Source organism: Peromyscus maniculatus, chromosome 14 (assembly GCF_049852395.1).
Source record: "Peromyscus maniculatus bairdii isolate BWxNUB_F1_BW_parent chromosome 14, HU_Pman_BW_mat_3.1, whole genome shotgun sequence".
NCBI classification, from domain to species: Eukaryota; Metazoa; Chordata; class Mammalia; order Rodentia; family Cricetidae; genus Peromyscus; species Peromyscus maniculatus.
Genome location: NC_134865.1, coordinates 6,128,004 through 6,155,691, shown reverse-complemented (window position 1 = coordinate 6,155,691; position 27,688 = coordinate 6,128,004). Strand labels below are relative to the sequence as shown.

General features: G+C 39.9%; 2 protein-coding genes across 7 annotated transcripts in view; one reads left to right on the top strand and one right to left on the bottom strand.

Annotated features, from left to right (window-relative positions):
- Positions 1-2,264: 2,264 nt before the first annotated feature.
- Klhl28 (kelch like family member 28) lies at positions 2,265-24,941 on the bottom strand. Of its 4 annotated transcripts, none has more exons than XM_006986937.4 (5): positions 24,811-24,941; positions 13,459-14,357; positions 9,220-9,663; positions 7,833-8,041; positions 2,265-2,893 (listed from the first exon to the last, which is right to left on the bottom strand). In XM_006986937.4, the coding sequence occupies exons 2-5, from the start codon at positions 14,355-14,357 to the stop codon at positions 2,730-2,732; spliced, it is 1,716 nt and encodes a 571-aa protein (XP_006986999.1). In that variant the 5' UTR covers positions 24,811-24,941; the 3' UTR covers positions 2,265-2,729. The 4 variants fall into 4 exon arrangements, with proteins under 4 accessions (XP_006986999.1, XP_015860955.1, XP_042116438.1 ...); XM_016005469.3 differs by having other exon boundaries at positions 2,480-2,893; positions 24,732-24,866; XM_042260504.2 differs by lacking the exon at positions 24,811-24,941 and adding an exon at positions 22,388-22,475 and having other exon boundaries at positions 2,480-2,893.
- A 459-nt stretch (positions 24,942-25,400) lies between these two features.
- Togaram1 (TOG array regulator of axonemal microtubules 1) overlaps positions 25,401-27,688 on the top strand; it is a 66,982-nt gene continuing 64,694 nt past the window's right edge. For all 3 annotated transcript variants that reach the window (XR_013044253.1, XM_006986936.4, XM_006986935.4), the window contains exon 1: positions 25,401-27,452. Coding sequence is in view for 2 of the 3 variants with exons in the window: in XM_006986936.4 (XP_006986998.1) it covers positions 25,401-27,452 (2,052 nt within the window). In the remaining variant the exon portion in view is untranslated. The remainder of the gene's footprint in view (positions 27,453-27,688) is intronic.

Genomic DNA, 27,688 nt, shown 5'->3' with positions numbered 1-27,688 from the left:
ATACACATATGTAGCCAATATTTATTGAATGTATATGTGTATATATTGGTATATACAAATGTGTATGTATACATACATATTTCTAAAAACATTAAACCTGGAGATTTTAAATCTAACATTTCATCCTGTTTTGCATAGGAAACATGTAGCTTTACATTCACAACTTACCAGCACAGTATTCATATGAAACTTCTCGAATTTGAAGAGAAATCTCTGTTGTAAACTTACCAGGTGTCAGGACATATAGTAGCTCTGCTTACTATGAAAAATACAACAGGATTCCTAAAATACAGTGTATTTCTAAATTTTGAGTGCAATTTTTTCTGCTTTGTATGTTTCTGTACTTTGTTCACAGAAACATGATCCTACCGTTGCCCAAAATGTTTTGCATTTAGTTTTTAAGCAAGATAAAACTTAAGATTAAAAAAAAATAATAATAGTCAGTACATACTTTTGATCTAACCTACCAAATGGCTATGTATTTTATAGGAATTGCATACTGGAAACAATATATGAGTAAAGCCCTGTTAAAATAGAATGATTAGAATAGATGTGTTTATGTTTAAAATAACTTTCTAGTCTTTCAAATTCACTTCACTTCTGGGAGGAAGAGATTAAAAGTAGCATAATGATACATTTAATAATTTGACTGATATAAACAAAAACATTTATGCTTAGGATTTAAAAGTGTGTATCTGCTGGAATCTACTTTAAAATGCTTTTCTTTAAATAAGGTTTAGGCCAACCACAATAGTGCACCTTATTCCTATTCAACAGATTTATTCAAACCAATGAAAAAGTTATTGCTATGTGTCACTATGATATTCAAATAAGCGACACAGAAAATACTTAGTTGATTGTATTAGCTTCTGTTGAGTTCTAGGTTAAAAGAGACTAAAAATTACTTGCAAGGCTTCATAATCTGTGCAAATATTTGTAAAGCATGGTGTTACTTTATGACTAAAGATGATTTACATAGTTTCATAGTATAGTCTCAAATCTACAATGGGTAGTTTATGGAAAAACAAGGAAATCTACAAATTGCCCGGCTATAGTTTTTGAGTAATAACATATATGCTAACAGGTAAAGCTAGGCTTTATAATTACAAATGGCTTCTTAACAATAGTTAGAATAGTATGGCACTTAAGAATGCAGGATGAGTTCTTTTTCTTAGGAAAAAATATTCACTGGTCTTGTAGAAGTTATAAAGAGAGAGAGTAGGTAGGTAAAAAAGAAAAAAAATAAAGGAAACGAAAACAAAATTACTAAATACGAAAATGCAAGTACCAACATAGTAAATAAAATGCAAATTAATGTGTTAAGACTAACAGATATTTACTAAACCATGCTAGAATAAGTTAACTATTTTTTTAAATAAGCTGTCAGTGGCTGTAACAGTTTTGTTGTGAAAGATTGTTTCTTTAATCAAAGCAGAACCAAATTTAGAACCATTTATTCAAGTAAACATCGAGTTCCAGTTTTCCTCAATAAATTAAAAATACTCAGTTACCTAAGAAATGAAAAAAGTAATGCACACCTGCCTAGCATGTTGTATTTGGTGCATGTATGTCTGTATTAAAGGACATGTAATTTCTAGAACAAGAAAGAAAGTTAAAAAAAAAAAAAAGCATCATTCTTTAAGTCACCATTCAAAAACCATGGGAAGTATAACTCAAGCCATTCAGATGGTTTTGGATGTTAACATTAATGTAATCACTATTATTTTCCATAAGCACAAATGAAGTCAAGCCAATAAAAAATGAAAAAGATTATCATAGTACATCATGCATCTCACACTGAACACCCAAATAACATTGGTTATAGCTTTGTTATACATCCTACAGTTAGCACCATTTTTATATTTGAACACTGAAAACAAAATTAGGACCTTAAAAAACTAAAATTAAGAACACATAAAAACAACAATATGCATCAAGGGTGGTACCAGGCAGCTTCCAAATGTATTTACATCGACTGTCAGAAGCCTGCTGTGTAGCACTGGAGAACAGCTGAAACCAACGCGGTTTGCTCTCTATCCATGCTCACCAAAGCACAGAGGAGGTCATCAGCCCAGACAGAAAAAGCACAAACAATAAATATGCCCTGTCTTAAACAGGGCCCCAAATATGATAATAAAAGCCATTGTTTTGCAACTTTATCACACTATTAGCCCTAAAATCATTTAGCAGAAAGAGCCCTCAGATGACTGACATGGTATTTACAATCCTTAAAAGTACCCAAAGGAAAAGCAGCCCTTTTTAAAAAAAAAAACCAATGTTAAGCATATGAATTTATATCCAACAATCACTATCCACATTCTGTCCAGTCATTCAATATACTCCAGGGTCTGAAGCTTCTCTCTTCCTAGTAAATCAAAATACAGATTTAAAAAAATGAGCTAAAATTATTGAAAACAAAATTAAAAAGCAGCAAGGTTTTCTCTACATTTAGCATTATAAAAACTAGTCTATCCCAGTCTTAGTGGAGAAAAGTGCACAATTTAATTGGTTAGGTCTTTCCTTTTTTTTCCCTTCCTTTCTTTTTTTTTCTTAATTATTGTTTTACTATATAATCAAGAGCAATTCAAACTATTTGTCTGTTCAAAGTACCCAACAAAGCTCTGAGTCTTCACGCCACTTCAAGTTACAGAGAAAGCAATGCAGTTTTCAGGACACTGGGCCTTCTTTCCATGGCACCACCATGTGCGATTCCCACAAGTTCACACTTCTCAAAGTGCTGTTAATCCAAAATTGCAGCGACAGTATATCATGCCAGCTGAGTCCAGCCATGTATCTGAGATAGGGTCGTATTTCTGTACTGTGTTCAAATAGGAAGACCCCGAGTGACCACCGACTACATAAAGGTAGTTATCAATTACTGCAGCACCAACTCCTAAGACAGGTGGGGAGAAAAGAACACACAGGTGAATTATGAAGCAGATTATGTCTCACTTAGAATAAAATAATTTATACTTCAATGCATTTTCAAAATTCATTTCAACAATCACTATAATTATACAAACATTATAGAAATATAGGCTTACTAGAGAAAACAAAAATAAAACAAAGCAGTCAGTTGCCTTCACCTCTGTTCTTCAATTCTACTCTCCCTCCCTACTACAGGAAAGTACTTTCAAAATATGCTTTAGTTTTGACGCACAGTAATTGGACTTGCTCACAGGTTACAGTGTGACATGTCAATGCATGCATAGAAAGTACAATGATCAGATCAAGATGACTGGCATTCTTTTCTTTCTTTCTTTCTTTCTTTTTTTTTTTTTTTTTGAAGACAGGGTTTCTCTGTGTAACAGCTCTGGCTGTCCTGAAACTTGCTTTGTAGAGCAGGCTGGCCTTGAACTCAGGAAGATCTGCCAGCCTCTACCTCCTGAGTGCTGAGATTAAAGGCGTATGCTGGCTTGCATTCTTAAAATACTAGGAAGAAAGCAATATATTTCTAATGTATATTTGCATGTCTTTCTATAAATTCAATCAGGCTTTCAAATACATTGTACTATATAACTTAAAAATCCTCTCTTAGATATTACCACCTATAGTTCTAAAAATAGTAAGTCTACCCACATTTAAAACATTCTCACTGTTTTTATCAATTTTATCTTACTGTTTTTATTGAGTGTGCCAGAGAAACTAAACACTTAAATGGTTCTTTGTATTTTAATTTCCTTGAGTTCTTATGATTCTGGAGTTTTTTTTAATCATAAAAATAAGAAAGCTCTCCAGGTGGTGGTGGCGCACACCTTTAATTCCAGCACTCGGGAGGCAGAGGCAGGTGGATCTTGGTTATTTCGAGGCCAACCTGGGCTACAGAGTGAGATGCAGGAAAGGTGCAAAGCTACACAGAGAAGCCCTGTCTCAAAAAACAAAAAACAAACAACAACAACAAAAAACAAAACAAAAAAACTGCCCTTTAAATAATGTCATTTGAGTTTGGGCTCAAAAATAACAATTTCTCCTATACCTAAGGATGTATTTTTTTCTTCTCTAGAAACCGTAAAATTGGATCCTTTTTTTGACTGAACTATCCTGCTTGCAGAGGAAAGACTATTTGATAGTGAACACAACGACAGTGACTAGAAAACAAATAGAAGAGCTGAGAGAAGGGGACAGGAGAGACAGCAGGCTAAATAAATAAATAAACCTTAAGTAAACCCACAGTACTTTTCAGCGTTCTCAAGAATCTGAAGCAATCATTAGGTATGTGGCTGTGGAGAGAGGTGGATGATATGGAAAAGCAAGGGAGGGAAAGAGAAAGCTGCAGACAGAGACCAGGTGGAATACAGAGACAGAACAGTAGATTTGTAAAAGGAAACCCTCCCACAGAGCACTAAGCCAACAACACAGAGAGAGGAGAGTCCTCCAGTGAGAGATGGAAGGACTTGGAGGGCTCCACACGTGCCCAAGGTGACTCTGAAAAAAGGAAGTTTATAATGCCATTTCTAGCTTGGCATGGTGGTGCACGCCTTTGATCCTAGCCCTCTGGAGGCAGGGCAGTGGCTCTCTCTGACTTCAAGGCCAGCTGTACTTCAGAGCAAGTTACAGGGCAGCCAGAGTTACATGATGAGAACCTGTCTCAAAAGAAAAAAAGAAAAAAGCGTTTTTGTATTTTGTGTCCTGTGCGGCACACAGATGCCAGAGAGGCCCCCTGTACTTTCCAGCTTGCTCACTGGTACTACAGGTGACTTTGGCTTAGCAGAGGTCTCACACTTCAGGGCAGGGGAAGCAGAACATGTTGCATTTCTACATCTCTAAACAACAAAGGCCTCACCTTCCCCCACTGCCGAAGTGACCAAGAACTCATTGTGACTTGGACTGAGACTCATGGGAAAAGATCTACTTGACTGTAGGAGGAAGCCACACCTGAGAGGCAAGCTGAGAATGAACACCCAGCAAAGCAGCAGTAAGATGAGAGAAAAGTTGTATGGGTACAAGACAGGTGGCTAGAGTCAAGGATTGCAAAGCCCTGGCCCACAAAATCAACCACAGCCCTGTGATTTGGCTACTGATACCAGAGACAAAATTGGCTTGACTGATTTGTATATTCTCAGAGGACCACAAAAAGTTGTGGAAATCTCCCATGCTGAAGCCACACAGGCAGAGTGCCTCTGAGAGGAGGCTTCATCTATGCAGGGTGTGTCACCAGACTCATCTGGGGAGCAGTTCAGAGGGTAGAGCCAGCACTTCCACATTAACAGGCCACACACCAGATAAACTCTGACAGGACTCACATGGCAAACAGCCCTTTGGAGTCTGAACTGTAGGGACTTTAGAGGGGAAAACTGACCCTCTGCACACCAAATCTAGAAAACAACAAAAGGGTGTGTGTGTGTGTGTGTGTGTGTGTGTGTGTGTGTGTGTGTGTGTGATATGTGTCATGTGTATGTGTAGAGTATGTATGCATGTGTCTGTGGGTGTATGAATATTTGTGGTGTCTGTGGTATGTGTGGTATGTGTTATGTATGGTCTGTGTGTGGTGTATGTATATATATGTAGTGTATGTGGTGTGTGTGGTATATGTGTGGTGTATGGTGTATGTGGTGTATGAATGGTATATATGATTTATGTGTGGTATGTATAGTGTATGTGGTGTGCGGTATATGTGTGTGTGGTTTATGTATGTGTGCTGTATGTGGCATGTGTGGTATATGTATGCTGTATGGCATATGTGGTGTATGTATTGCTTTGTGTGTGGTATGTATGGTGTATGTGGTGTGTGGTATATATATGGGGTGTGCAGTGTGTGAGTGCTTCTCTGAAGAAAGAGGTACTGATAGCTTCCCTCTTTCCCTCCCTCCCTTTCTTCTCTGTGTCTCTCTCCTCTCTTTTCTGGACTGCTGTCTCTATTTACTTTGCACTCTCTATTATTTTTTCTGTGTATATGTGCTGTATGCATATGTATAGGTGAGACCAGATATCCATAGCAAAAAACAAAAACAAACCCCCCAAAATCCCACCAGTAATGACCAAACTCCAGATGCCTAGGCCCCATAAACATCATGAATAATGAAGACAACATGCCTATAAATTAGCACCCCTAATTGTAATGTTCCCTGGAAAGAGAGACTTAGTTGATACACAAGACAATGATTTCAAAACAGAAATTATAAATATGTTTAAGGAACCCAAAGAGGACAGAAAGAGAAGAAAATCAGAGTGAAGGCATAGAAAGTATCTTCAGTACAATAAATCACAGCAGAAAATTTACAACTTATGAGAGAAATGCCTATCCAGATAAAAGAGATCTCTGGAACACTGAGTAGACAAGATCAGAAAATCAATTCTCCATGACACATTATAGACGACACTAGAAGGAATACTTTAATCTGACGACAGGATAAGCACACTCAAGAGGTCACAGGGAACAAATAACACCAGGACATGAAGTCCAAAAAGAGAGGAGAAAACACCACATAACTACCGAATGACAGGAATTAATATACACCTTTTAATGATAACTCTAAATAGGAATGGTCTCGATTCCCAAATAAAAATATATTGTTTGGCAAAAACAAAAAACCACATGTAGGTCAATGGGATAGAATACAGGACCTAGAAATCAATCCTCACAGCTGTAGCCACCTTGACAACGGAGCCAAAAATATACACTGGAAACAGACAGCCTCTTTAACAGTGGTGCTGGGACCATCCGAAATCTGCACGTAGAAGAATAACACTAGCTGCCAGTCTTTCACCCTGTACGCAAATCCATTCAAAATAGATCAAAAGCCTTAATGTATGAGCTGAAAATTTGAAGCTGCAAGAAGAAAATAAATAGAAAATGGCTCAAGTCAGAGAGGCACTAGATAATAACTCTCTGAATAGGACTGTAACAGTTCAACAAAGAGCAAACAAAAGATAGGACTGGACAGCAAAGGGAACTACTACCAGTGTGAAATAGCAGCCTACAAGCAGAAGACAATCCAGGCTAGATATTTATCTAATAAGGAGCTAATATTCAGAATACATAAATGACTCAAATTAGACAAAAATCCAAATACTTCAATTAATAAATGAGCAAACAAACTCAACAGAAAACTCTCAAAAGTACAAATCAGAAATATATGAAAAACTGTTCAACTGTCCTTAGCTATAAAGTAATGCAGACCAGAAGTGTCATGAGATTCCACCTTACCCCAGTGAGAATGGCTAATATTCAAGAAAACAACACGTTGGAGAAAACACATGGAAAAGGAACTGATAGACCATTGATGAAAGTGTAAATCATTCGTCTATGACTGAAATCTGTATGGAATTCCCCACAATACCAAAAACAGAACTACTGTAGCATCCAGCTATCCCAGTTCTTGGAACACACCCAAAGGAAAGAAAGTCAGCATGTAATAAAGACACTGTAAACTTGAGCTTATTGTGGGGGGCAGTGGAGTCAGGAGAGATGGCGGGAAGATTACAGGTCAGCATGAGGCACAGCAGCAGGAATTAAAAGTGACTCTCCCTCAAAACAAGGTAGCAGAGAACCAACTCCTGTAAAGTTTTTCTCTGACCTCCATATCCATGTACCACACTGTGTCTGTCTCTGTATGTATTTCTCTCTCTCTCTCTCACACACACACATAGACACATAGACACAATTACACAAGATTTTTTCTGATAAAATAATATCCTTACTGTTAAGGTACAAGATAGTATTATAAGAACATCACTCCATAAAGCACAGCCCTGTATTTTGAGTTTAATGAGTTAACAGCTCAAGATGTAGTTCCAGTTTAGGATATTTACATGCACAAGCCTGGGTTTCAATCCCCAGGACCACAAAATGAACAAACAAAAGAATGAATGAATGACTGAATAAATATTACCTGTCCTGGGCTCTTTCATTGGTCTGCACACTGTCCACTGATTTTGATGCGGGTCATATCTTTCGATGCTCGACAAATGGGAGACACCATTGTGCCCACCTACCACAAAAATAAAGCCTAGCATAACTCCGACGCCAAAGTGAATCCTTTTATCGGCCATGGATGCAACCATCTCCCAGGAGTCCTTACTTGGGTCATAGCGCTCCACACTGCAAGTATTTACATGAGGAAGAATTAATTCATAGATCACTTTGTCACTCTTTCTGCCAAACCAAAACTAAAACCCACCACAGTTTTAAAAACTAAGTAAAAAAACCAGACATAAAAATAACAGTAATTTGTCCCAAGTATTTAGGTATCTGTAGATAAGATTTCAGGTATAAAAGTTTACTGTGTGAACAGGATATAGCAATAGCTGCATGTTATTCTTTCCTACAGTTAGATAGGATATCCACGAGGAATTGGTTGCAGAACCAATTCCATGGATGCTCTCATCCCTCATACAAAATGGTATAGTATATATAAGCACAAAACTTTTTCATTATAGATTGTTTACAATGAGGGAAACATCACTCCAAGAGAGAAAACGCCTTAGAACATCAATTTTTAACAGAGGTTTAGAACTATGAGTCACAGTACATACAATCAGTATCTTGCAGACCTTACTTTTTCTTATCTGTGTTTCTCCTTTATTCCAAGAATATACTACAGAAACAGAAGTCTCTCATCCTCACTCTAGTACTGTGATGGCATGTCTACTATGACCATAGAACCCCAAATGGAATATAAAATAAGGCTTGAGTTTTAAAAGCTGCTTCTTTAAAAAATATTATCCATACATAAATATGGGTGTGAATATACCACAAAAAAGAGAGAAGCATTTGAGAAATGGTGCTTTCCTCCATCATGGGGTCCAAAGGCTGAACTCAGTTTGCCAGGCTGGTGCAGCAAGTACATTTACCCACTGAGCAATCTTACTGGCCCAAGATTTTAATTGTATGATGTTTTATACTGACTGGAATACATGAATTGTACTTCCACTTTATTCTATTAAGCAATGTAAGAAAAAAATCATGCACACACATAAATACATACAAAATTATTGCACCATATAAAAATTTAAATCTGTCTAATTTGTTTTAGGTTTTCTGAGCTCTAAAATGTAGTTCACTAGTTGGTCATAAACTTTAATAGGAGAGATATGAATCTCAGTGATAAAATACAATTACACTTAGGACAGTCTAAATTTCCAAATGCCTATCAATATTATTTAAGCATATTAAAAGTCCATTTATACACACAAATTATTTAAAATTCAAAAATGACTGTACATTGTGTTTCTGCAAAAACCTACAAACACAAGCAACTCGATTATTATGTTAAATACCTGTTCATGTGAGCGGGGCCATACCCTCCAATGGCGTAAATCATTCCATCCAGAACAGCTGCAGCAAAACAACTTCTTGTGGTTGTCATTGGGGCCACAGGTTGCCATTGTCTTATTTTGGGGATATACTTCTCTACAGATTGCAAGTAAGACTGTCCATCATATCCACCTAAAGCATAAAGTTCTCCAGCAAGGACTACTACTCCAAGGGTACTTCTGCTCTCGTTCATTCTCTCTAGAGAAGTCCAGGTATTTGTATCAGGGTCCCAACACTCCACTGAATTTTCGTGTTTTCTCACGGTGACACCAGGACTCACACTAGTTTCAATACCACCTATAACATAAACTTTTTGATCTAAAACACATATTCCAAATTCATAGCGAGGAATATTTAGGGGCGCCAGACCAATCCAAGAGTCATTCTGGGGAAAGTACATCTCCACACTAATGAATAAGCAGAAAAATAATAGATTAAAAAAACTCAAATGGCCCATCAACAAGAATGTGTACTTGCATTAGTAATCAAGGTTATACAGATCAAAACCACAATAAATCATGACGTACCTTCCAGACTGCTGAAAGTGCAGGCAGAAAATAACTGGTAAGTGTTGTGCAACCATGGACACACTGTGGCTAAGAGTGTAAACCGGTACAAACTACTCTAGAAAACCATTTTATCTAACAAATTTGAAAATACATACCTTCACTTAGAATTTCATACTTAAAGTGTCTCCTCGATTGAGTATCTCCTATAGTCAATTTCATAATAGGCAACATATCCAGAAGTGCTCAATGGATCTCAAGACAATAATTCATCAAAAAGAAAATGCTAAATAAGGTCTAGTATACATCTGTCCCATGACTAAGAAACCACCAGAGACCAATCTCCTTTGACTCCAGAGGCAGAACATACTGGGGTAGGTAGGATTCAGGCCCATAAGGCCTAAGGAAGCCTTAACTCGATGTACGGTTTTATGGATTCGATCTGCTCAACACCTCACAGTATGTGGGGTCTTAATGCCTATAGTTCTCCCACCTCCTTGATGTTCAGCACTTAAGTGGCAGGCTCCCAGAAGCTGTTCCATCTCTACCATAGATTTCTGCCTCGGCCTTCCATTGTTTCTATGTATTCTTAGGAATCTAAGTAGACAAGCCACAGCAAGTGTGTTCGGAATCTCTGGTGGGTCAAGCTGCAGCTGCACCTGCTTGAACAACAGCTGGAGTGGTCAGAGTGCTATGCTGAATGCTGGGCCCAGATGGTCCTGAGATGGCCTTTGTTTGCAGGTCCGTGGAGGGGTCCCTGGGCCTATGCCTAAAACTGCTCCGCCCTCCTAGAGCTATGACTCTGTGGTTAAAAAGAGGATCCACAAAGACTATCAAAATGCTGTCTCTTCCTTTCCTGATGGTAGTTTCCGGCTTCCTTATATCCACGCTGGTCTCTTTAGTGGATTTACATGGTCACAGCTTTGGTTTGCTCTTAAGCAAACCTTTTCAACTCTTGACATGTGAAGGCTGTGAAGGTCTCAACTTTCCCACTCTATCTTTAGGTCATTTCTTTCCTCTCACATCTTAAGCATATTTACTTAAAAAATAGTCACACAGAAAAACTGCTGCTTAGACATTCTTTCGCCAGGTAACCCAGTTTGTCACTCATGTGCTGTCTTATGTAAAATGAGGGATGTGTTCTTTGCAATTGCATAACAAGAGCGGCGTTTCCTCCAAGTTCCAAGTCCGTGTTCTTCCTATCTGTCTAAGGCTACATCACAACAGCCTTTTGCCAACTATACTTCTCCCAATATGCTGGCCATGTACTGCCACAGGTAATGTCTAAAAAGGTTCAGACTGTTTCCGCTTCTTGAATCTAGAACTGTCTTTAATGTCCTGCTCATGAAAACCTAGAAAAATCTGCCAGATCTGAGCAACATGTACCCCTTACCCAGTTTCCGAACTGCTTCCACACTTCCAAGTATTTGTTACGCCAACAGGCCCGTCTCCTTGTACCAAGTTTCCTGTCAGTTTGTTTTCTGCCGTAACAGAAATTATTGATTGGGGATATTATAAACAACGGAAGATTGTTTGGCTCATGGTATGTAATGCAGGCCCAAGATCAAGGGTCTGTCTCAGACAAGGGCATTTTTACTACATGATAATGTAGAAGAAGCTACTGGCAACACACAAAGAGGGATCAAAGGAGCCACACTCCTCTCTTTTAGAACAAATCCACTTCTATGATAATGGTCTTAATTCAGGCACACCCAGGATCTAACTCCACTTGAAGGTTTCACCTTTGGGGGAATGTTGCATGGAGGATTAGTTTCAACATATAAACTTTGGGAGCACATTCAAACCATAACAGAGTACATGTACTAAAATAAGCTGGTATGAAAGGAGCTGGTCAGAAACCAGAGTACCAGCAAACAAGATTTAGATATACCGAGGTAACTGGTGATGACAAAAGCTAGCAGCTGAAGTAGGAGCAGTACTATGAGACCAAGCCCTTTACCTGCCCAGTTTGGGCCAATTCAAGAGAGTTAGCATCAGAGATGAACTGAACAGAACTGCTAAATACCCAGCGGGTGACACAAAATAAAATCTACGGTTGGTGTAAGGAAAAAACAAACAAACAAACAAACAAACCTCACAGTGGAAATGAAACCAGAAGTTCTAAAGGGGGATTATCTAGAATTCATGGATTTCTGCTGACCTAAATCATGTTTGGTAACTCATATAAGCAGATGTGGCATAAAGGTATTCCTCTTAATGATTTTTTTGGGTTGCTGTTCTTTTGTTTTTAATTAGAAGCAGTGTCTTACTATGTAGACTTGGTTGGCTTAGAACTCCTTAGGTAAAGCAGAATGACCAAGCTCATGGCTATCTTCCTGCCCCTGTCTCCCAAATCCTGGGATTACAGGAGTGTGGTACTATACTCATCCCCCAAAAAGTCTTCTAAGGACAAATGGTGATCAGTTATATTGATACTTTCATGGAGTGAGTATAGATTGTGTTGCTACTTATCCACTGAAGATTTAAAATTTTCACAGCTCCTTAAAGTATTCTCAGTACACTGTCATCCTTATGACTCCCTGTGTCTAAGGAGCAGCTTGGTTCTTTTGGAAATTTCCTAAGCTACCTATCCAACCCACACTTTCTTCTCTAGCAGACCTTAAAGGATCTCCTCAGACCCCTTCTCTCATCTCTCTGTTCTACCTGTATTTCTCCAACTATTCAAACCCCTCTTTTCCACTACTGTCCTACTATTTCAAGACCTTGATCTACCAGTGACCATCCCTTGTCCTATATCTTCAGCCTGCTCCCCTCTTCATTTTGACATCTTCTTTCAAACATACTCAGATGTTTCTGTTCAAGAACAAAATATAACAAAATCAAAAATCAAAATCATGAAGTGATGGTTATGAAAGAAGAGACAAAGAACCTCAAGCTATGTTGTCGGTGTCGAAAGGTGACTTGTACACAGAACTAAATCAAGGGGTGGCAAGCTACACAGCCATGGGCTAAAATTCAGTCCATCGACTTTTACAAATAAAGTTTTATTAGAACACATCCATGCTTCATCATTTACATACTATCTATGGTTGCTCTCATCCCACAACGGTGGAATTAAAGACAAGAGGGCCTACCAGTCTGAAATTTCTCCTATTTGCTCTTCACAGAAGCAGACTGACAATCCCTGCTGTAAAATATTAGGAAAATAAAAAGAACTCTTTACAATTGTAAAAAACACAATGAAAAAGAAATTCACACCCAAGTTATTATTTACAGTAGTTTCTCATTTCACTTATGTTCTCCTAATTAACTATTTTCCTTCAAAGCTCCTCGTGTCCTCAGTCTGCCCTCATCACCGGTTCCTAGCTCTCTTCTTTAGCACACTGTCAGAAAGAAGAGGAGGAGGAGAGGGTGAAGAACAAGAAAAGGGAAGAGGAGAGGAAGAGGAGGAGAAAGAAGTAGAAACAATGAAACATTAGAAAAATTAGTATAACCAGGATAGAGAAATGTACACACTTGGGGTGAGGAAAAGACTAATAATTGAGTATAATAGAGAATGTATGGAAATACGATTAAAATACCCTCATAAATATTTTAGGAAATAAAAAGGAGAGAAAGAACACCAACACAGCAAATAAAAGGAAAATAAAATTATTTTTTAAATACAGAAAATTAGCACATTTAAAAAGCACACCATCTGTTAGTAGTACTCCTTTAAAAACCCCATTTATTTACCTATCCAAACAGGCAAAGAGTCCAGATTTTCCTCCTACCGCACACAACACTTTGGGAGCACAGCGAGGTCGCGTCATCAAGACTGTCTGATGAGAGAGTCTATGTTCAGGCATGAAGTGGTACTTTAGGGCTTCGTTCAACAGATGTTTACACGTACGATCATCACGGATAAGGTGATTTGCTTCATAGAGCCTAGTGAGGAACTTAACACTCAGCAATGGTAATCGAACGCTGTTCAGCAGCTGTGCTAAGTATTTCTGGCGTTCTTGCACGTCATACTTGATCCAAGACTCTAATGCATAAAAAACTGTCTCTTCAGTAGCGACATTCAAGCAGTCATTGGAGACAATTTCATCCAAATCAGCATACGTAAGCTCAAAAAACTCTTCTGTCTGGCAAACAGATTCAAAATTCTGGCATATGTATTTAGTAGCCGCCAAATAAAGGTCATGACAGCCATATGTCTCTGCAAAACGGGAAATTCCAATACAGTTCCCAGGGTCAAGCTGGCTCTCAAGAAATGCACAGCATTCTTTCAGGACAAGTTTTATCTGCAGTAGGTTTGCTGCGGGCAGGAGACTCTCCACCGTATCCTGAGAAATGAAGACTGTCCCAGTATAGGCATACTCCACAATGGCCTGCAGGGCAGCCTCATCAATGCTCTGAAACTCAACCTCATTGTTCTCCTTCTCAGAGAGGTTTCCAGTGAACATGGCTTTGAAGTACGGGCTGATGCTGGCAAGTACCACTTTATGAGCATGGATTTTAACATCACCTACTCGAAGAATGATGTCACAGAGTTCGTGATGCTGGCGAAGGAGATTCAAGCCCTGCAGAAGTTGTTCTGAATGTAAGTGGGTTAAGTTAGCAAGCATGTAGGTCGGGGATGTGTGGTCCATCTACAGAAAATAAAAGACACAGTTATTTCAAAATAGCCATGCCACTGTGAGTCTGTTCCAAAGAGCACATGTCAAACTTGTTTATTCACCATTTTGCTAGGTTTTAAACAGTGAACATTAAAATAGAGACTTTTAGAGATGGAAGGACTTTATCATTTAATGCAACTCCTTTGTTATAGGAAGTAGAGAACTAACATGTTGTATGATAACCCTCAAATAAGGACTTTTACATGCAAACTGTTTCATTGAGTATTTTCATTAAAGACTCAGCTATCATTACAATAAAATACAAATATATGGAGAAAACATTGCTTACAGTCAAATTAGTTTTGAAACACTAGCTATTTGCTATTTGCTCAATAACAACATCAACAATACCAATTGACAGTGACTTTATAAAGCATCAAGTTCCATGTAAAGATATATAGCACATATAGCTCCATATTGCACCATAAGGTTCACTTTATTAAACTGTCTCTTCCTATGACCTTCATGCTCACTAATTTATATTCTTTCCCACAATAGCCTTTCACTCCAATACGGCTCATGTAATTATTAATGTTACAGCTCTCTATAAAATGTATTATCTCAGAGCTGGAGAGATGGCTCAGAGGTTAAGAGCACTGGCTGTTCTTCCAGAGGTCCTGAGTTCAATTCCTAGCAACGACATGGTGGCTCACAGCCATCTATAACAAGATCTGGTGCCCTCTTCTGGCATACAGGCATACTTGGGTGCAGAATGTTATATACATAATAAATAAATAAATCTTTTAAAAAAATGTACTATCTCCCAAATGTTTAGTAAGTGCTAAGTATTGTCTATAACCTTTCCTTTTTCATCCTCCTTTCCTCAATACAAATTTTCAAGTCTAGGTTAATATTAACTTTCTCTAAAAGTCTATTCCTTTACATGCAATTAACTATGTATGTGCAGATTTGTAACCCCCCCCCCCCACACACACACACACATTCTCTTTTGTCTGACTTAACACGAAGAATCATATTCAGGCTGAACAGTGAACAATGAAAATGGAAGACAGAAAGGTTAAAAAGGAAGAGCTAGATACTTTATAAGAACATATTTCTCCCAGACTAAACAAGATAGTAACACAGACCTACAAATGAGCTTCTGAACTAATACCAGAGATACAGGCCTGGACACTAATTTCAAAAGCAAGACCAAATTTTATAAACAGTCTGAGAAGATTCATCTTAACTCCAGATAACACTCTAACATTAGTAACGATGTGATTTATGATCACCTTAAAGGGATTAAGTCTAGTCTAAATGAGCTAACAATAATAAGGCACATCAGAGACTTTGTTTCTTCTCACAATGAGGTTAGAGTTTTCTATCAAAAAGTGTATTTTTATGTTTAGAGACTAGTAAAGAACTTTATAATGTCTCTCAAGATTTTTAAAAACAAACCTAAAATTATAATTTAGTCCAGGTAGGTAAATAAGCAAATGTGCAGTGCATACTTCTAAAAGAACAGGGACAGGAGGTGATCCTAGTGCTGTGCTGTAGAATCAGGATGGGAACTGGAGGGTGATCCTAGTGGTGTGCTGTAGAATCAGGATGGGAACAGGAGGGTGATCCTAGTAGTGTGCTGTAGAATCAGGATGGGAACAGGAGGGTGATCCTAGTGGTGTGCTGTAGAATCAGGATGAGGACAGGGGGGTGATCCTAGTAGTGTGCTGTAGAATCAGGATGGGACAGGAGGTGATCCTAGTGGTGTGCTGTAGAATCAGGATGACCACACTCTGGCTCTGCCCTTTCCCTTTGTGGGTTTTGTTTGTTTGTTTTTTGTTTTTGTTTCAAGACACGGTTTCTCTATGTAGCTTTGCGCCTTTCCTCGAACTCACTCTGTAGCCCAGGCTAGCCTCCAATTCACTTCACTGAGCTCCACCTGGCTCTGCCTCCCGAGTGCTGGGATTAAAGGTGTGTGCCACCACCGCCCCTCCAGGCTCTGCACTTTCCCTTTGTAGTGATCATGATGTGACCATGAAGGGCAGCAAAAACACTGGACAACAAGTTAAGGATACCAAAAGACCTAACATTTAACATAATTTTAATAGGGATAAAATATAAGCATTCCAAAACATTGGCACAAGCACAAAGGAGAGAAATAACTAATCTGAGGGATATTTTAAGGGTTTAGGGATTTTAACTTCAGTACCACTTTAATACCCTAGTCTGATGTGGGTTTAAGCTTTATTAATAGAACTGTAATGCACAGAATGTCAGGGAGGAGATGTTCCCTTAGTTCTGGAAATGTCAGTTCGAATCAGGTACACAGACTTTAGGCATCATCCTAGAGGGAATTGAAACAAACCATGATACCCAGTGAAGAGAAGAACTCAGATCATGTCAAATGAGCAATAGAACTGCGGGTACTGAGTCTAGAGAAAAGGAAAACTCAGGGTTATGTGGCAGGCAGGCCAAGGGGTAAATGCTGCTCAATTATAGTAAAGGTTGATTTCAGGAGTAGATGAATTTACACATATGAAATGCTTACAATAGTGACCATTAGTAAGGTCTTAACAATTTTGTCAACTTTGTATTCATGAATTTTTTAGTTGTTTACCTGAGTGGTATTTAGCTTTCTATGTCGTACTAACTCTTAGTATTAGGTAAGAAATTCATTCTGGAGTCTGTGGTACATGAGGTATAAAGTATAACACAATATAACTTGTAAAGAACACATGTACACACAATACGTAAGCACACACATGATACATATTACACAGATCTAGACAGGCACAACAATATAATTTTAAGAGACTTGGCTCTAGAACCAGGCTGCTGTGGCTATAATATTGTCCAAATTGTTTAATGACCTGTGAAGGTCATCTTGAAGTCTCAGTTTTCTCATGTGCACAGCACAGCAAAACAGGATTAAAAGGGGGCAATGTCTTCCTGTTGCTGGCATGTAAGTACCCAATAGTTATTAGATGTTACTGGATATCTGTATCAATATTAGCCTTAAGAAGACTTGAGTTTTACCACCTAAAAAGTGACTGTCTTCTGTTTACCAAAAAAGGAAGGAAGCTTGCTTACTATCAACTGAACAAAGAGAACTAGGGCAAGGCCAATGCCTGACTAATTCTATCAGTAAAGACACAGTGAGCCACTTTTCGGTTTGGATAATGAAGTAGATTTAGATAGCTGACTTCTGAAGACAGCAGAAAAGTAGCAGGAGAAAGACAGCACTATAGTAAACTGCCCAGATCCTCGACCCACTCAGAGAAAAGAACAGTGCCAGGCAAAAGAGCCTGGCTGCCTGACTTCCTACTAGTTCTTACGGATCCCAGCCTATACTATGTGATGCCAAGCAGTTTTATATTCTGAGGCTCTATTCTAAAAGGGTGTGTGGTAACCCCTCACCCCTGGACATCATCATAACTAGGACCATGGGAGAAATTATCTCATGACACACTTAGAGGATAGATGGAAAGGTTAGTGAGGATGCCCCACATAAGCTCCTAAAAGCCCTCTTCTTCTCCAGTGTTCTGGTTGACGCACGGTCAGTAAGGTGCTATGGCAAACCTGCTTCCACACACTTTTATTCTCAGAGTACTTCATCTCATTTTAACCAATGTGTGAACTCCTCATTTCAAACAGTTTATTTCACAGCAGGTTAAAAAGAAAAACTATCAAAAACTAAAAACAGATTGAAGAAAGGTCTTTGGTAAAGAACACCTGTGCACACTCTTTCCACCATATTGGCCAGCAGGTGAAAACACTTTGCTATTCAGGCGTCATGGATGAGTTTGAATTGATCCCCCAAACTCACAGCTCTCTAACCTCTATACATGGGAGTGACACATTTGTTTTCTCTTTCACACATACAAACAATAAATAAAACTAAAAAGTTTTAAATTAACAACAAGTATTGGGAGTTAAATTGTCATAAATAAATCATATTTTTAATGTTCAATTAAATAATTATAAATAAAACTTTAAAAGGCGAAGGTAAAAAAAAAACAGGAACTTAAAATTAATGACATCAGGTTTACCATATTCCATTATTAAAAATTCTATTTTGACCTCTTTCCTTTCTTAAGAAATACGTCTTAAAAATTTACAGAAGCTATTCAAATATAGGGCTTAAAATATGGTCTTTGCACCAAAAGTATCAGTGTCACTTGGGAACCAGCTGGAAAGGAATCCTCTGTGCCCCCTCATGGATAGAGACAGTGAGCAAACACAGAGGGGAGGGGAGGCTAGACAGCCTGCTTTCAGCGCTCTCGGTGACTCTCACGCTTGCAAACACTGAGAATCAGGTCAACTATTTCTAGCCGAAATACTGCAAATTTTACTTGTAACTGATTCAATATTCATAACTTTTATTATATTTGGTTCTCAGCTATTTATCCATAAATGACTAAAAGTAACTCAAAGAAAAAATAATTTCAGATCTTCAAACCCCATGCTATCAAATAATTTTATTATGTTTCATTTATCTCAATAACACCCTTACGGAGAAGGAAGGGCAAGTACCACTGAAAACAGGAAAGAACAGTGAACAATATGAACCAGAACCAGGCAAATCTGAGCTAAGTCCACATTTGGCTACCTAACAGCTCTATGACCTTCGGCATATGTTAATTTAATATATCAATACACAAAATAAGTGATATCAAAGCTGATACTGGTGGTTCACATCTGCAATCCAAGCACTTAGGTGGCTGAGGCAGGAGGATTTATGATGAGTTCCAGACCAGCCTAGGATACAGGGCAAGATCCTGTCTTAAACAAACAAATCTAAAAAGTAAGCCTACAAAAAACAAATGATAAATTTACACATATGTAAATGCCCAGAACACATAAACATTATATCAGGGCATTAAAACAAACCAAAGAGGAATCCATATAGTAACAGCTCCCTTCTGTTGATGTATAATAGAAGATTTGATATACTGAATTGCTTCTATATGCTAGCCATATTTTTTGCTTTAACCTTTGTTAAAGCAAATACTTAAGAGTACTAAATATCTGTGAACTGAATTAGTCAATACTGAACAAACAGTACCAATGTTAAAGTTTCAACAAGGCAACAGTATAACACGAATCTTAGAGGGTCTTATTAATAAAAACAAACCTGGAGCCAGGTACTGGGGTGAACGCTGGGAGATCAGAGAAGCAGAACAAGCCACAGCCTCACCTTACCAGCTCCTCAACTGATTCTCTTTCCTCAGACTGGAAACCTCCCTCTATCTCCTTTCCCAAATGGATCTCAGCTGAACTCCTGCTAAAAGCCTAAAAGCTTAACCAGGCTCTAGTTCCTGGTTTTCATGCCTTATATACCTTATATATTTCTGCTTCCTGCCATCACTTCCTGGGATTAAAGGCATGTGTCACCATGCCTAGCTGTTTCCAGTGTGACTTTGAACTCACAGAGATCCATCTGGCCTCTATATCTAGTGGCTGTTCTGTTCTCTGACCCCAGATAAGTTTATTATGGTGCACAATATATTGGGGAACACAATATCACCACACAACAGCATTGTAGTTCATTTTTAATAATTCTCATGCTGTGCCAATACCCTTAATATGTTAAAAGGAGATTTCATAATTTTAGATTCTAAAACCAAGATAATAAAGAACAGGCTGAGAGTTTAGTACTTATCTACTTAATTTACATCTAAGCTACAAAGTGAAATCAGCTGGGAGGCAATTAACTGCCATATAAATATAGATCACAGCCACAGCAAGTAAATAGAGAAGAAACAAGAGTTGCTTTAATTTATATATATAGTGATTTAACAAATCAGGTTTTTATCATAACTGTTCTGTCATTAAATTCTTTTCCCGTTGTTCAGTTTTCCTTACAGTAAAAGTCAACCAATTATAATATATATTTACCAGTATATATCTATAGAATAAGCGGCAATATTGCATTTTCTCTGAAAATTATTTTCATTATATCTAGAGAAACAAAAGTAAAATTAACTGTGTGTTACTAACATAAATCCTTATGTTTTGGATTTGGAAACGTGCAGCAGAAAACAAGGGCTATATAGGGAGACCCTGTCTCAAAACAACAAAAGCTCATAATTCCTTAACCTTATTAAAGCTCTGACATAATTAACTAATAAGATTCAGAACAGAAACAGAAAAAGAAAAGATAAAAATATATAATCAAATACATAAAAATATAAAGATTAATTATAGAAAAAAATCAAATTTGATCCTACAGTTTTAGCACCCTTTTCACCAAAGTTCCAAAAGCTCTAAGCAAACAGCTAAACTGACTAATTTGAGTTTTACTTTCTTCTTCTGATCCTTAAAATATATCTAATACAAATGAAGAATATAGAACCTCTAACTGTTATGAGGATTAGATGAACTAATATTTACTAAGTAGTTAGCACAGTACTCAGCACACAATAAATGGACTACAATTATTGGTTAATAACCTTTTACTTCCATTGTACTTATTAATGACAACTTCTTAAATTACACATATTTTTATACTTTACAGAATTTATTTTCATTTCCAATATTTCAGGGATGACTATAAAATTTGGGTAAGAACACACAAAGGACAAAGTGATTTGTTGTTGAATAGAATATTTGTTTAACTATGTAAAGATGTGTTGCATTTGTTTTACCTCGCCTGCTTAAGGCACCTGATTGTTTTAAAAAAAAAGCTGGTCAACAGCTAGGCAGCAGATGGACAGGCGGGGCTGGCAGGTAAAGAGAATAAGTAGGAGGAGGAATCTAGACGAGAGAGAGAGAGAGAGAGAGAGAAAGAGAGAGAGAGAGAGAGAGAGAGAGAGAGAGAGAGAGAGAGAGAGAGAGAGAGAGAAAAAGAAAATGAATGAGGAAGAGAGGGAGCTGCCCAGGACCAGTCAGCCAGGCAGCTGCCAGACAGACAGACACAGAGGAAGCGGGAAAGAAGGACATACAGAATGAAAGAAAGGTAAAAAGCCCCGTAGAAAAACATAGATGAAGAGAAACAGATTAAATTAAGTTATAAGAGCTGGTGGGACAATCCTAAGCTAAGGCTGAGCATTCATAAGTAATATTAAGTCTCCATGTCATGATTTTGGGGCTGGCGGATCAAGAAAGTCTGCTACAGTGATTCATCCAACAAATTCATTATCTCTGACTCTGGAAATAAAACATTTATCTTCTAGAGCAACTGTGTTTATTCTTTTTAAGTACAGCTCAAAGAATGAAGGTAGGAAGCACATACCTTCCTGCAATCTGCTACCTTAGTTTAAATTATTTTGAAATCATTGAAATTTTGCTTTACTCAAATTTGTAATTTTCAGTATAGTCCTAACTACTTCCTTTCAATTTTCTGAAGTTTACTTTTACAGTACAACAAAAAGTGTATTCATATTCTATAATCTTATTAAAACCCTGTTCTTTGGCACATGCCTTTATTCCCAGCACTTGGGAGACAGAGGCAGGCAGATCTCTGAGTTTAATGCCAGCTTGGTCTACAAAATGAGTTCCTGGATAGCCAAGGGATACAGAGAAATCCTGTCTCAAAAATCCAAAAGGAAAAAAAATACTCTGTTCTTTATCGAACTCTATTATTACATATGAATGCTTTTCTAGTAAATACAGAAAGGACTCCTAGGCTTCAAAAATAAGACTAAAAGAAACTTAAGTACTTTTAATAGATACAAATAAAATATACATTAACAAAAAGATTTATATTCTATAAGATGATCATAAGAGATAATAAGATATTTGACAGTGAAGTCTCATTTCCTAAATCTCCACAATCAAACTAATGTATTTTCCAAATCTTCAAGGAGACAAAACATAAGAGACATAAACAAATTACAATCTGTAATACACAGTGAGCTACAGGGACCTGAGACAAAGGACTCATCTTGCTTTGCTCAAAGGAAAAGAACAGAGCAACTGCTTGATTTATGGACCAGGCCCCTCGAGTAGTGTTCTTTATAGAGGGAAAGGGTCATTCTTAAATTTCTGCCATAACTAATAATGAAACATCATTCAAGACTTTCTAAGTTCCTTTTCTTTGATACTGATTACCACACAACCTTAGTCTGGTTAGTAACTTGGCTTCCTAAGTTCTTAGATACATGAAGAGTATGCTGGAGTTTTCAATCTGAAAATTCTGATCACCAGGAAGAGTCACCTTCTATTCCAACATAAACTGGCATTCTAATGTTTACATTCTAATGCATACATCAGTTTCCTGTTTCTTTTTGTGTGGACTGGGTTCCTCAAGTCTGAGCACATATGAATAGAAGAATACACTTAAACATTTTAGGTTGGAAATGGGAATCTAGCAAGTCCCAAGCCCCGTGGGTTTTGTTTTGTTTTGTTTTTGTAGTATTATGAATGTAATCCAGAACCTTGTATATGCTAGGCGAGTGCTCTACCAAGCCCCAGCCACCTGGCAGGCACTCTTTCTGACAGGTGTTCCATCCATCTCTTGGTTTTCATTCCTATCCTTATTCTGCCTCTAAAAATAGAAAAGGGGTGGGGACAGCAGTGCTTTTGTTACTGTTTTTCTACTAAAATAAACCATTTGCTAAACCAAACTTAGGTAGATCCACTCACACATCAAAATGATCACTGAAAGCCATGCCTGTAGCTCAGAGGCAGAGCATTTCCCTAGCATAAGCAGAGCCCTGGGTTCGATGTCCAGCACAGTGAAAGAAAATAAAACAGCAGCAAACAAACACAAAATAGAAGCTAATGAGGGAACTACCTAGGCTTTAAACCAACGCACAGGCGACATGGTCATACAGCCTCGTTGTTGTATGACTATATGACTACTCTTTTTCAAAAAAAAAAAAGAAAACAGAAAGAAACTCTATGATATTTAATTGTGCCATAAAATTTCAACTTGCATCATCAGGAGTATCAATTTATTGTTATAAAGCACTTTGGCACATGTGACTCAATTATTCCAAGATTTCAAAAAGTAATATAGTGGGGTATGGTGGCTCACACCTTTAACCCCAGCACTCTGGAGGCAGAGGCAGGTGGATCTCTGAGTTCGAGGCCAGCCTGATCTACAGAGCTAGTTCCAGGACAGCCAGGGCTACACAGGGAAACCCTGTCTCAAAGAAGGAAAAAAAAAAAAGGATTTCAAGAGATATCCCACTTGGTACTGCTTTGGGCAGAAATACTTGCTTTGGAACTTCAAATTATAACTCAGTCTTCAGTCTTTTCTCACTAGGTCACTGAAAAGTAATTTTTTGGGGGTGTTTTCGAGACAGGTATTCTCTGTGGAACAGCTTTGGCTGTCCTGGAACTCGATTAGTAGTAGACCAGGCTGGCCTTAAACTCACTGAGATCTGCCTGCCTCTGCCTCCCGAGTGCTGGGATTAAAGGCGTGTGCCACCTCTGCCCAGATGTATTATTTCTTTAAAAAGTCTGCCCCGCCCCCCCAAAAAAATTTTGTCTTTAAACCTGGATTGGCAGTGCACACTTGTAATCTCAACATTCAAGACAGGAGAATCAAGAGTACAAGGCCATGACAGGTTACACAGAGAAACCCAGTCTTGAAAAAGAAAAAAGAGTTAGTTCAAGGCCAACTTGGGCTACAAATAGCAATTATGTTTCAAATACAGAAACAAAAGTTGCTCTTTCATACCCAAAGCATTTGACCTTACAGGAGATACTCTCAATTCTACTTACAGTTTCATTTACAAAGAGGAAAACACCCACCAGCCATCAAATTCTCAGTTAGCTTAAAATAATGTCTATCAACCGTAAACCCTCTGGGCAGAATTCTCTTAGGATGGTGATGCCAAGAACTTGCACCACCACTGAAATTGTCTAGCGATCTCCGTCTCCAGGAGACTGAAAGACTGCAGAGACGCTGGAGGATCCTACTGGGAGACTGGAGAAGTACAGGTGGGGAGAAAGGGCTGAGTCCCACAGAGCAGCTGCGTTAGAAAGATCTTAAGCACTTCGTCTAATGCAAAGCGGTTAGCTATACCCGGGCAAGCACAGATTCTGCACATCTTTAAGAAAATTTAGTGATGCGGACAATGAAAAGTGACAGAAACCTTTAACACTCCACAGCCAGCAATCGAGGAGAGGAAAAGGGAGCATGGAAGAGGAAGGCGGGACAAGGAAGGTCCCCAAAGAGTAGGAATAATAATAATTTTAAAAAGAAGGAGGAGAAGAAGAAGAAGAAGAAGAAGAAGAAGAAGAGGAAGAAGAAGAGGAAGAGGAAGAAGGAAGAAGAAAAAATAAAAGTACTCAGTCTGTTAAGACTGACTTTGGTTGGGTTCTCCTGTACTGATGAGCAGTCAGCTAGAAGAAAGAATCTCACTCAGGATGGTAGAGAAGTAGAACGTTTACAATGGCAAGCAGCCCTGCAGAACATGTCGCCTGTGTGCCTGCTCCGGTACAGACATTTACCTCTTACTCTGGCTCATGTGCAACCGGGCAACACTCGGCCAAAGCCTGCACCATTGGATAATAGCAGAACGGAAAATACCTGAGTCCCAGGAATAACACCTGCAACGACAGGAGGAGGAGGAGCCACGGAAAAACTGGAACCCGGACAAGAACCTCACTTGCGCTGCTCAAACCTCAACTCTTACGGGTGGGGCGGGAAACTTCCGCCCCGAGCAGGGACGCGTCATTTCCGTTCAAGGTCTTGACCCCTCCCCTGCCTCACCGCTCGGGCTGCGTTCCAACAGCCCCAACTTCCTCTTCCAGGAGCCTTCTGCCTTGGGCACAACTCCCTACGTGGACTACATGACCCAGCATGCATCTCGGGATGTTCGTTTCCGGGTCAAGGGGAACCGAGCTGGGTGCATCACCATGGAAGCGCTCGGTTTGGTCACGTGGTGGCCCTGGTTACGCCGGGTGGCGGCCGTGGGGTCCCGGGCTCGGGCGGGGGCCATTTTGCCGGAGGCTGGCTCCGGGAGTTGAAGGCCCGAGCGGCCCGGCAGCTGACCCGAGCCGTTCCTTCCCCGTCCTCTGCACCTCGGGCCCCGGAGAAGGCGCTGGAAGGCTGGGCCTCATCCAGCCCTCCCAGGACGGCGATGGTTCCCTCCAGCCGTCGCTCCCCGACGACCCTCCATGGCGGCCGCGCCTTCCGAGCTGCTCCTGCCGCCGCCCCTTGCCACCCTCGGTCCCTGTCGCCCCCCGAGCCGCGGTCGTCCTTCCGCCCCAGGGACTGATGGTCGCCGAGCCGGGGGCACGATGAGAGGCGAGAAAAACTACTACTGCCGTGGGGCGGCCGGGGATCACGGCTCCTGCCCCTCCACGCCGTCGCCCCTGACCTCGACCCTCCTGCTGCCGGCCGAGGCCGTCTCGAGTAGCTGGTCCGGGGCTGGGAGTGGGCTGTCGGGGGGAGACGAGGAGGAGACTCGGCTCCTTCAACTCCTGCGCGCCGCCCCGGATCCGTCCGAGGCGTTCCAGGCTTTGCAGGCTGCCTTGCCGCGGCGGGGCGGCCGGCTTGGCTTTCCCCGCCGCAAGGAAGCCTTGTACCGGGCGCTGGGCCGAGTGCTGGTGGAGGGCGGCAGTGATGAGAAGAGACTCTGCTTGCAGCTGCTGTCGGACGTCCTTCGGGGCCAGGGGGAGGCCGTGCAGCTGGAAGAGGCCTTTAGTTTAGCGCTTTTGCCTCAGCTAGTCGTCTCGTTACGAGAAGACAATCCAGCCCTCCGCAAGGATGCGCTGCAGATCCTGCATATTTGTCTGAGGCGAAGTTCTGGGCAGGTACTGAGGACGCTTATACAAGGCCTGGAAAGTCCAGATGCCCGGCTTAGAGCTTCCACTGCGCTCTTGCTCCCCATCTTGCTCACTCCCGAGGATTTGTTGCTGGGCTTGGATCTCACGGAAGTCATCATCGCCCTGGCCCGAAAGCTTGGCGATCAAGAGATGGAAGAAGAATCTGAGGCAGCGTTCTCCACGCTTCAACAAATTGGAGAACGACTTGGTCAGGAGAGGTTTCAGTCCTACATCTCTCGTCTGCCCTCTGCTTTGAGGAGGCACTACAATCGCCGCCTGGAGTCCCAGTTTGGGAATCAGGTTCCTTATTATTTGGAGCTTGAAGCCTCTGGGTTTTCTGAAGACCCTGCCCCTTGTGTAGTGACTCTTTCCAACAGCAATCTTAAATTTGGGATTATTCCTCAGGAGCTGCATGCAAGGTTGCTGGATCAGGAAGACTATAAGAACAGGACTCAGGCTGTCGAAGAACTAAAACAGTTGCTGGGAAAATTTAACCCAAGCTCTACCCCTCATTCTAGTCTTGTTGGTTTCATTAGCTTACTGTATAATTTGTTAGACGATTCCAATTTCAAAGTGGTCCATGGCACGCTTCAAGTGCTGCATTTACTGGTCATTCGCCTGGGAGAGCAGGTACAGCAGTACTTGGGACCAGTTATAGCCGCTTCTGTGAAAGTGCTGGCCGACAACAAGTTGGTGATCAAGCAGGAATACATGAAAATCTTTCTAAAGCTGATGAAGGAAGCAGGTCCTCAGCAGGTGCTCTGTTTGCTCCTGGAAAATCTTAAGCATAAGCATTCCAGAGTAAGAGAGGAAGTAGTGAACATTTGCATCTGTTCCCTCCTGACCTATCCCAGTGAGGATTTCGACTTAGCCAAACTGTCTTTTGATCTTGCTCCAGCTCTGGTAGATAGCAAACGCAGGGTACGCCAGGCAGCTCTGGAAGCCTTTGCTGTCTTGGCTTCATCCATGGGCTCAGGTAAAACCAATGTCCTTTTTAAAGCTGTAGATACTGTTGAATTACAAGATAATGGGGATGGTGTGATGAATGCAGTGCAGGCCAGATTGGCCAGAAAAACTCTCCCACGGCTAACAGAACAGGGGTTTGTGGAGTATGCAATACTCATGCCATCTTCTGCCCAGGGGAGGTCAAGCCATTTGGCACATGGTGCAGATACAGACTGGCTTATGTCTGGTAACAGAACTCAGAGTGCACACTGTTACTGTGGTGACCACACGAGGGACAGCATGCAGCTGTATGGCTCCTACAGTCCAACGATCTGTACCCGAAGGGTATTAAGTGCTGGAAAAGGGAAAAACAAATTACCGTGGGAAAATGAGCAGCCTGGAGTCATTGGAGAAAACCAGACCTCCAATTCCAAGGACACTAAAGAGTCAGAGCAGGTATGCTGAATTTTCTTGAGTTGAAAATGAAATGCTTTACAAAGAAAATTTTGAATTAAGTGCTATGTGGACATCCATTATAATGGTACAGGTTATGTAAGGTCATTTAATAGGGTTCCTTCTTGATTAAATTTGAGGTACAATGTGATACGGACAATAAATGGGTTTCAATTATGGCTTATTTGTTTTCATCATATCACTCATCTCAATCATACAACAAACACCCAATACCTAGT